The sequence below is a fragment of the Neophocaena asiaeorientalis genome, unplaced genomic scaffold, assembly GCF_003031525.2.
Source record: "Neophocaena asiaeorientalis asiaeorientalis breed wild unplaced genomic scaffold, Neophocaena_asiaeorientalis_V1.1 scaffold91, whole genome shotgun sequence".
Lineage (NCBI taxonomy): Eukaryota > Metazoa > Chordata > Mammalia > Artiodactyla > Phocoenidae > Neophocaena > Neophocaena asiaeorientalis.
This window is the reverse complement of record NW_020173198.1, coordinates 11,997,727-12,007,396: the sequence shown is the minus strand read 5'-3', so window position 1 is coordinate 12,007,396 and position 9,670 is coordinate 11,997,727. Positions and strand designations below refer to the sequence as shown.

The 9,670-nt window shown below is 40.1% G+C and overlaps 1 protein-coding gene across 1 annotated transcript in view; it reads left to right on the top strand.

Moving 5' to 3' along the window:
- Positions 1-1,761: 1,761 nt before the first annotated feature.
- ERCC4 (ERCC excision repair 4, endonuclease catalytic subunit) overlaps positions 1,762-9,670 on the top strand; it is a 35,167-nt gene continuing 27,258 nt past the window's right edge. The window contains exons 1-2 of the mRNA XM_024744620.1: positions 1,762-1,968; positions 3,256-3,436. Coding sequence (XP_024600388.1) covers positions 1,762-1,968; positions 3,256-3,436 — 388 coding nt within the window. The remainder of the gene's footprint in view (positions 1,969-3,255; positions 3,437-9,670) is intronic.

Genomic DNA, 9,670 nt, shown 5'->3' with positions numbered 1-9,670 from the left:
CATCTTGAAATCTCTAACTTAATCACATCTGCAAAGTCCCATTTGCCACATAAGGTAATATATTCACAGGTTCCAGGGATTAGGACATGGACATCGTTGGAGAGCCATTACTTTGCATATCACAGCTGCAGAATCATGTTTGAATTTCAGTGTTGTCACTTCAACATGCATACCCTACATATGTTGAGTCCCTACTTATCATGTCCTGAACTAAATCTAAGAAATACACTAACTAGCTCAGTGGTCTTGCCCAAGTCACATAACCTCCCTGAGCCTCCAATTCTCAGTTGCAAAAGTGGAGGGATTCATATCTGTCTCATAGGAACTGCTGTATGGAGAATGTCTCCAGACAGTCTTTTCCATTTGACCAGCATTTAGGAACTACTATATACTGTTTTAATCTTGAAAAAATGTAAATGTAAAACACTGGATTAAGCAGTAAGAGGCAGAGAAGCAGATCTTCTTGTAAACTTCTGATGTGAATGTAAATTGGTACAGGCTTTCTAGAGGGCAATGTGGCACTATGAATATAATGAAAAGGCTTATATATGTTTGTTCTCTTTATCCTAGTAAGTATCCACTTCTAAAGTGCATCTTAGGGGCATGGTTGAATTTATGTCCAAAGATACTCAGTGAAATATTACTTACAATATGACAGGGGGAACGGAAACAGACTAAATGTCCACTAATAAGGAGCTGGGTAAGTAAGTATGGTACATCCTCATTGCAGAAATCTCATCAGCCATATAAAAGGATTTTGTAAAAGAATATTAAATACCATGTTCAGAGGCTTGTCAAATGATAGTGACTAACCCGGGATTTAAGTCAGGGTTACTTATTACATCAGCAAAAGAATTCTGTGTGGTGAGAGAGCTTTTATATACCAAAAAAAAAAAAAAGACTAAAAGTGTAGATATCATGATGTTACAGTGGTTATTTCTGGGTAATGGAATAAGAAGTAGTTTTTATTTTTGCTTACTTATAAAGTATTTTTAATTTTCTAACAATGAAGATTGGGGAAAAGTGACGTCGACACAGAACAATTCCTCTAGTGAAATTAATAGGCGTTTCTAGGTATAGAACCAATACTACCGAAGGTGTCCCCCTAGTGGAAGACGGGACGCGGCGGCCGCTGGAACACCTGATTGCGACTTTTCACATAGCTAATTGTATTCAAGACTTTCCGAGAGAAACAAGAGCCTAAAGTTAGTAAGCTATGTTGCTTATTCAAAATTTTTTTAAAAAGAGGGGCCCATTGCAAAAGAAAGGAGCAAACCTCACCCTGGGAAGCAGGTGCTACCAATTCTAGGCGCAATCCTTAGACTGACAATTAACTTTTTCAATTGTCAAGGTCGGGGAACTAAGCTCCTTGGGTTTAATTCTCCTCTCTCGCTTGGTGGTAGCTTATGTTCTAGGTCCAGGTCTAGGTCTAGGTCTAGGCCGCCTGACTCTCAAATCAAAGGTACAGACAAGGTGAAATAACTGGAAGACTGGGGCGCAGCCTGAAGCCTGAAAACAGACACCTGTTGGGAGCGCTAGCACCTCCCCGCGACTCAACGAATCTTCGGTTCCTCTCGGCTCCTCTCGGCTCCTCTTCGGCTGAGTTCGGCCTCGCTCGTCTTCTAGGGCTCGGCTCTCTTCGGCTGCGTTCGGCCGGCTCGCGTCCTCTCGGGCTCGGCTCTCTTCGGCCGCGCTCTGCTCGCTCTCGTCTCGGACTCGGCTCTCTTCGGCTACGTTCGGCCGCGGCGCCGAAGGGCGCCCATGGAACCGGGCTTGCCGGCTCGAGAGACAGTTATGGCGCCGCTGCTGGAGTATGAACGGCAGCTGGTGCTGGAACTACTGGACGCGGACGGGCTGGTGGTGTGCGCCCGTGGACTCGGCGCTGACCGGCTCCTCTACCACTTCCTCCGGCTGCACTGCCACCCGGCGTGCCTGGTGCTGGTGCTCAACACGCAGCCAGCCGAGGAGGTGCGGCCGCCCGCGCTGGGGGAGGGGACCCCGGGAACGCTGGGGGCCTTCGGAGCAGACGCAGGCCTCGGCGCGGAGGCCAGCCTTCTGAGGGCGATGCGGGTCCCTGACGCGGGCGGGAAGGCGTTGAATAGGGGTCCCTGAGACAGATGCAGGCCCCTGACGCGGGTGCGGGGACGCTGAGACGGTGGGCGGGGTCGCAGGACCCTGACATGGGTTCGAGGACCTGAAAGGGTTGGAGGGTCTCTGAGAGGAGTAGGGGAGTCATTTGAGAAGCGTGGAGGTGGGAAGGATTGGAGGTCTCTGAAGAGGGTGGGGAGTTGTCTGGTGGAGGATGTGGAAGGGAATAACGAGGCAGTCCTGAAGTTGGGTATTAAGGGACTGGCTGGAGGTAGAGCGAGGTCTCTAAAAGGGAACAGTGATGGGGATGGAGGAATCTCTGAAGGGAATGGGGAGACGTGAAAGGAGACGCTGAGGTTGGGGAGAACCCTGTAGGGAAGAGGAGGGACTGGGGGTTCACCCAGGCTGTGGGAAGAGGGGCATAGGGTCAGAAGGGAAGGGAGCTGGAAGCTGAGGGTATTGGGGAAGGGTACCTGGGTTAGGGAGAGTGGAGAACACTGAGGAAGACAGAAGGGGGATACACCTTTGCTGAGGGGCGACACAGCTTGATCTGACAACTCTGATGAGCCCTTAGATATCTAGAGCAGATGGCCAGAAGGAAAATGCCAGCTGAGAAGGGTGACCACACACTCCCTGACTGATCCATCTAGGTATCCCTAGTGCTTGACTAGCGCTTAGCACAACACGGGGCCCCCCCAGGAAAGGTGGTATCAAACTTAAAGGACCAAGGGTCCCATTGACATGATGAAATCCCCTCTAGGGTGGACCAGGACAGAACTAATAGTCTAAAACACCACCTGGGGAAAGGATTCCCTTGTTATCTTCTCACATGGTATTTACACTTGCGTTCAGAGTTGCCTCTGGTGGGCAGTATTTTCTAGGTAGCAGAAGTCTCTTAACTCAGGATTTTAAAAGTCTTTTGTTGTCGTTAAACTGCTAATAACATCTCAAGTGCAGTGAGTCCGTAGTGCAAACCCCAAAACAAAAACAAAACCCTAGATAAATGTCGATTGTTTGGTTGATCAGTGTAAAGTAATTTAGTTGGTATGTTCATTAAGTTCATGATCTCTGAAAAAGGCAGCATATCATTTTAAATACAAATACTGGTAACCTAATAAAAACTGCCCTCTATTAAACGGTCTACTAATCAAGTCTGATTTAATTTAGGAATATTTTATCAATCAGCTGAAGTTAGAAGGAGTTGAACATCTCCCTCGCCGAGTAACAAATGAAATCACAAGTAGCAATCGCTATGAGGTGTACACACAAGGCGGTGTGATATTTGCAACAAGTCGAATACTTGTGGTTGATTTCTTGACTGATAGAATACCTTCAGATTTAATTACCGGTAAGAATTTGAAGCCTTACTGTTACTTGTATATACGTTTGCACTTTCTTTTTTTTCTGTATGTATTTGTTCCCTCTGCTAAACTCTAAACTAGAACCTTCTTGTGAACAGCATTGGATGTTTTTATTCAACATTGTGCTTCCAGGTGTTAACACAATACCTGACACATTTTGGATGCTTAGTAAATATTTATGGCCTGAATAAGAAACTAAATGTAAGATTGACGTTTCCTTGTTTTCTAAGCTCATATTCAGTCAATACTTAGTAATTGACAGGCATTTGCTTTTAGAAACTACTCAGATTTGAAGTGTTTATAAATATTCTTTATATATTTCCTAAAAGAGTTTGGTTTTCCTCTTTAAAGAATATTTTTTCCCATGATTTGAAATTTTCAAAACAATTTTTTTCAGTATAGTTAGCATACAATATTATATTGGTTTCAGGTGTATAGTAATTCAGTATTTTTATAGATTATGCTCCATACAAATTTATTATAAATATTGACTATATTCCCTGTGCTGTACATTACATCCTTAACTTGTTTATTTTATACCTAATAGTTTGTACCTCTTACTCCCCTTCACCTTTTTTGCCTCTCGCCCCATCCCTCTCCTCACTGCTAACTGCTAGTTTGTTGTCTGTTTCTGTTTTGTTGTATTTCTTCCATTGTTTTATTTTTTAGATTCCACATAAAAGTGAAAACACAGTATTTGTCTTTCTCTGTCTGATTACTTCATTTAGCAAAATACCCTCCAGGTCCATCCATGTTGTGGCACATGGCAAAATTTCATTCTTTTTTTATGGCTGAGTGATGTTCCATTGTATATATATTCCACATCTTCTTTATCCATTCATCTATCCATGGACACTTTAGTTGCTTCCATATCTTGGCTGTTGTAAATAATGCTTCTGTGAACATTGGGGTGCATATATCTTTTTAAGTTAATGTTTTTGTTTTCTTCAAATAAATACCCAGGAGTGGAATGGCTGAATCATATGGTACTTCTCCTTTTAGTTTTCTGAGGAACCTCCATACTGTTTTCCATAGTGGCTGCACCAATTTACATTCCCACCAAGAGTACACGAGGGTTCCTTTTTCTCCACACTCTCAAAAAACACTTGTTATCTCTTGTCTTTTTCACGATAGACATTCTGAGAGGTGCGAGGTGATATCTCATTGTCCGTGTCTGTTGGCCATCTGTGTGTATTCTTTGGGAAAATGCCTATTCAGATCCTCTGCCCATGTTTTAATCAGGTTCTTTGGTTTTTTGATGTTGAGTTGTATGAGTTTTTGGTATATTTTAGATATTAATCTCTTATTGAACATATTGTTTGCAAATATCTTCTCCCATTCAGTAGGTTCCTATTTCGTTTTGTTGGTTGGTTTCCTTTGCTGTGCAAAAGCTTTTTAGTTTGATTATTTTTGTTTTTGTTTCCCTTGCCTAAGGAGACAGATCCAAAAATTATTGCTAAGACAGATGTCAGAGAGCATACTGCCTATGTTTTCTCCTAGGAGTTTTATGGTTTCAGGTCTTACAGTTAGGTCTCTAATCCATTTTGACTTTATTTTTGTATATGGTGTGACAAAAATGTTTTGATTTCTTTCTTTTACATGTAGTTGTCCAGATTTCCCAACACCAGTTATTGAAGAGACTGTCTTTTCCCCATTGTATATTCTTGACTACTCTGTCGTAGATTAATTGATCATGTGCATGAGTTTATTTGGGAGCTTTCTATTCTGTTCCATTTGACCTCTGTGTCTGGTTTGGGGGCAGTACATGCTGTTTTGATTACTGTAACTTTGTAGTATAGTCTCAAGTCAGGGAACATGATACCTTCAGTGTTGTTCTTTTTTCTCAAGATTGCTTTGACTATTTAGAGTCTTTTGTGATTCCAATCAAAACTTAGGATTATTTGTTCTAGTTCTAGGAAAAATGTCATAGGTATTTTGATGAGGATTGCATTAAATCTGTAGATTGCTTTGGGTAATATGGACATTTTTAACAATATTCTTCCAATTGATGAACAAAGGATATATTTCCATTTATTTGTATTGTCTTCAATTTCTTTGATCAGTGTCTTATAGTTTTCAGAGTACAGATCTTTCACCTCCTTATTAAATTTATAAATAGTTTAATTAATTTAATTTAATACCTAAATTTATTCTTAGGTATTTTATTCTTTTTCATTCAGTTGTAAATGGGATTGTTTCATGATTTCTGTTTCTGATACCTCATTCTTAGTGTATAGAAATACAACAGATTTCTATATTAATCTTATATTCTACAACTTTACTAAATTTACTGAATTTATATATTCTAATCATTTTTTGGCGGAGTCTTAAGGGTTTTCTATATATAGTATGTCATCTGCAAATAGTGAGTTTTACTTCTTCACTTCCAATTTGGATGCCTTTTATTTCTTTTTCTTGTCTGATTACTGAGGCTAGGCCTTTCAATATTATGTTAAATAGTAGTGGTGGGAGTGGACATCCTTGTCGTGTCCCTGATCTTAGAGGAAAAGATTTTAGCTTTCACCATTGAGTATAACATTAGCTGTGGGTTTGTCATAAATGGCTTTTATTATGTTGAGATATGCTCCCTCTATACCAACTTTGTTGAGAGTTTTTATCATGAATGGATGTTGAATTTTGTGAAATGCTTTTTCTGTATCTGTTGAAATGATTATGTGATTTATATCCTTCATTTTGTTAACGGTTCAATATCCACAAATCAAGGTTCAGTATTGAACTATCCTTGCATCCCTGGAATAAATCCCACTTGGTCATGATGTATGATCCTTTTATATATTGTTGAATTCAGTTTGCTAATATTTTGTTGAGGATTTTACATCTATGCTCATCAGGGATATTGGCCCTTAATTTTCTTTTTTTTGTAGTATCTTTGTCTGGTTTTGGTGTCAGGATAATGCTGGGCTCATAGAATGAATTGGGAAGTGTTCTATCCTCTTCAATTTTTTGGATAGTTTGAGAAGGATAGGTATTAACTCTCCTAAAGTGTTTGGTGGAATTCTCCTGTGAAGTCATCTGGTCCTAGACTTTTCTTTGTTGGGATTTTTTGTTAGTGATTCAATTTATTACTAGTAATTGGTCTCTTTAGATATTTTATTTCTTCCTAATTCAGTATTAGAAGATTGTGTGTTTATAGGGGTTTATCCATTTCTTATAAGTTGTCCAATTTGTTGGCATATAACTCTTAATATATTCTCTTATGATTATTTGTATTTCTGTGGTATCAGTTGTAAGTTTGTCTCTTTCAATTCTGAGTTATTTATTTGGGCCCTTCCTCTTTTTTTCTTGATGAGTCTGGCTAAAGGATCAATTCCTTTAAATAGAAAATTAGGTTGTTTATTTGAGTGTTTTCTTGTTTCTTGAGGTAGGCCTGTATCACTATATACTTCCCTCTTAGAACTGCTTTTACTGCATCAGATAGATTCTGGAAAGTTGTTTCTGTTTTCATTCCTCTCAATGTATTTTTTAATTTCCTATTTGATTTATTTGTTGACCCATTGGCTTTTTAGTAGCATCTTATTTAGTCTTCATGTGTTTGTATTTTTCTTCCCAAAATTGATTTGTAATTTCATACTGTTGTGATTGGAAAATATCCTTGATATAATTGCAGTCTTCTTAAATTTACTTAAGGACTTAAGTCTTTCTAGTGTATTTTTCATTTTAGTTATTGTATTCTTCAGTTCTGATTGGTTTTTTTTTAGATTTTTCTAGTTCTTTGTTGAAGCTCTCACTATATTCCTTTATTTTCCCAAGTTCAGTGAGCATTTTTATGACTCTTGCTTTAAACTCTTTATCATGTAAATTACTTATGTCTGTTCATTAGGGTTTTTTCTCAGGATTTTATTTTGTTCTTTTGTTTGGAACATATTCTTCTGTCTTCTCATTTTATTTAACTTTCTCTGTTTGTCCTTATGAAGTTAGGCAAAACAGTTACCTATCCCAGTCTTGAATCCATGTCCCTGTGTGGGAGTGTCCCTGTGCAGTCTGCGTGTGCCCAGTGGTTTTGGTGGGAGAGCTGAATCTGAAGAGGGCACAGGCCGCGTCTTCTCCCAGGGTCCACTGGCAGAGCTTCCTTGGTGGGGGATAGGGCTGGAGCAAGAGCTCAGTACAGGCTGGGGTGGTTAGGCAGGGCCACCAGAGCACCAGGCAGTTTTCAGTCTGCTGCCTCTGCTGAGACTGGGAGCAAACAATTCTGTGCTTACTCACTCTCTTCAAGAGTGGAGTCTTGGTTTCCTACAGCCCACTGGTTAGCCCCACTGGTTTCCAAACCAGCCAAGGGAGCCTGTCTTCCCAGTGCTGGACCCCAGGCTGGAGTATCGATGTGGGGCTCAAACCCCTCACTCTTTAGGGAGGATCCCTGAGCTTCTGACATCTCCCTCCTTTGCTGGGTCACCCACCAGGGGCGTGGGTCCCAACTAGATCTTTTTTCCTCCCCTCATGGGGTTCTTTCTTCACAGCCTTTGTTGTAAAAGAGCCGTTCTACTAGTCTTCAGGTCGTTCTCAGAGAGAGTTGCTCTGTATGTGGTTGTAGTTTTGATGTGCTCGTGGCGGGTGGTGAGCTCAGGGTCTTCCTGCTCCACCATCTTGATCCCCCCTCTCTCCCATGATTGAAATTAAACCAATTAGTTGCTTAATTATTTTGAGAAGGATGATTTAATTTTAGCCAGAATTAATATAGAAAAGGAGTCATATTTCATTATTATTTGTCCTTTTGGAAACCTTTTCTGATTTCCCCATGCTTCTCCCCAGTCAGAGCACTTCAGAACACCACACTGTATTTGCCTATTTATTTGTCTGTCTCGCTCATGAGATGACAAGCTTCCTAAGAGTAAGGAACAACTTGTTCATCCCAGGGCAAGTAACTGGTACATAGTAGGTACCAAACACATATATATTGGGTGAGTGATGCATGTATGTACGACAATTTTTAATGAACTTTCAAAGGGCAGAGAGGTTGTGGAATTCATAATTGTCCTTCCTACCATATCTATCACATTGCCCTGAACCTAGAAGACTCTCAAGAAATATTTAATGCATAAATGTATGAAAGAATGTTTTATATGGTTCGTGGTGAACTGATTATTGGAAAGTTTTGTTATACTTTTGTATTTCTCATTGTTAAAAGCACTGGCAGGGCAGTACAGCTGAGGTCAGACTCACTTGACTTTGAAGGGTAATGCCACTGCTTACAAGCAAGCTACTGTACTTAATTTTCACAAGCCTCAGTTTCTCATTGCTTAAATTGAGAAAATAGTGCCTTGTGAAGTTATCAAGGATTAAATGAGGTAAAATAAATAATTGCTTAGCATACTGCCTGGTACATAGTAAATCATAAATAATAGCAAAAAATTGGCTCTTTACAGCCAGAAATCTTGATACATTGTAAAGTCTTTTACTGTTTGCTGCTTTCTTATAGATTTAGCTTTATGTTTCCTTATTTTTTTCAGTTGATAAAATGAAAAAAATGTATTGAAATGACCACTAGATGTCAGTATTACTCTGTATCTCCCAGTAACACTTCAACCTAATTAGGCAGAGAGCAATCTGAATCAAAGAAATATCCAAAGTATAGTTTATAGGTAGTTCCTAATTAAAAAGTGCAAAATGCCATTCCTGTTTCTGATCAAGTCCCAGCCAGTAAGCTGGAGCTGTTACTGCTGCTTCGCTGAATGGAATGTAAATGAGTGGCAGAAATGAATTTCTTCAAATGTTGTACCCCCTGGGATCATCCTCTACCCCTTCAACCCCCCAACCCCTGTAGGAACTTTCACCATAGCTCTTACGGACCAGAGTGTCCCAGAAGCAGGTAACCCCCTAGAAAAATCTTGAATGTACCAGCCCTAACTTGTTCCCCTGTCACTACCCAATGTCACCACCTTACCCCACCCTAGACGTCCTTGCCAACACAACTCCTCAACAGTGGGAGAACTGTGAAAATATCTCCCCAGATTGTACTTTCAAAAGAATGGGGCAGGAGGATGCTTTCATTGTTAAAACAGATCCTGACATCTCTAAATAGAACTCAGAACACGCTTTCCGTGGGAAACTTTAAAAAAAAAAGTTACATGTTAGATTTGTGTACCCAGTGCGTAATTCAGCTTTATATTCATTCAACATTATTAACATTAAATGTTGGTAAACATTTCGTTTACTAACCGTCCCTTATTTGGCAGGAATGAGGTAGGTGCTGAAGACAGAAAGAT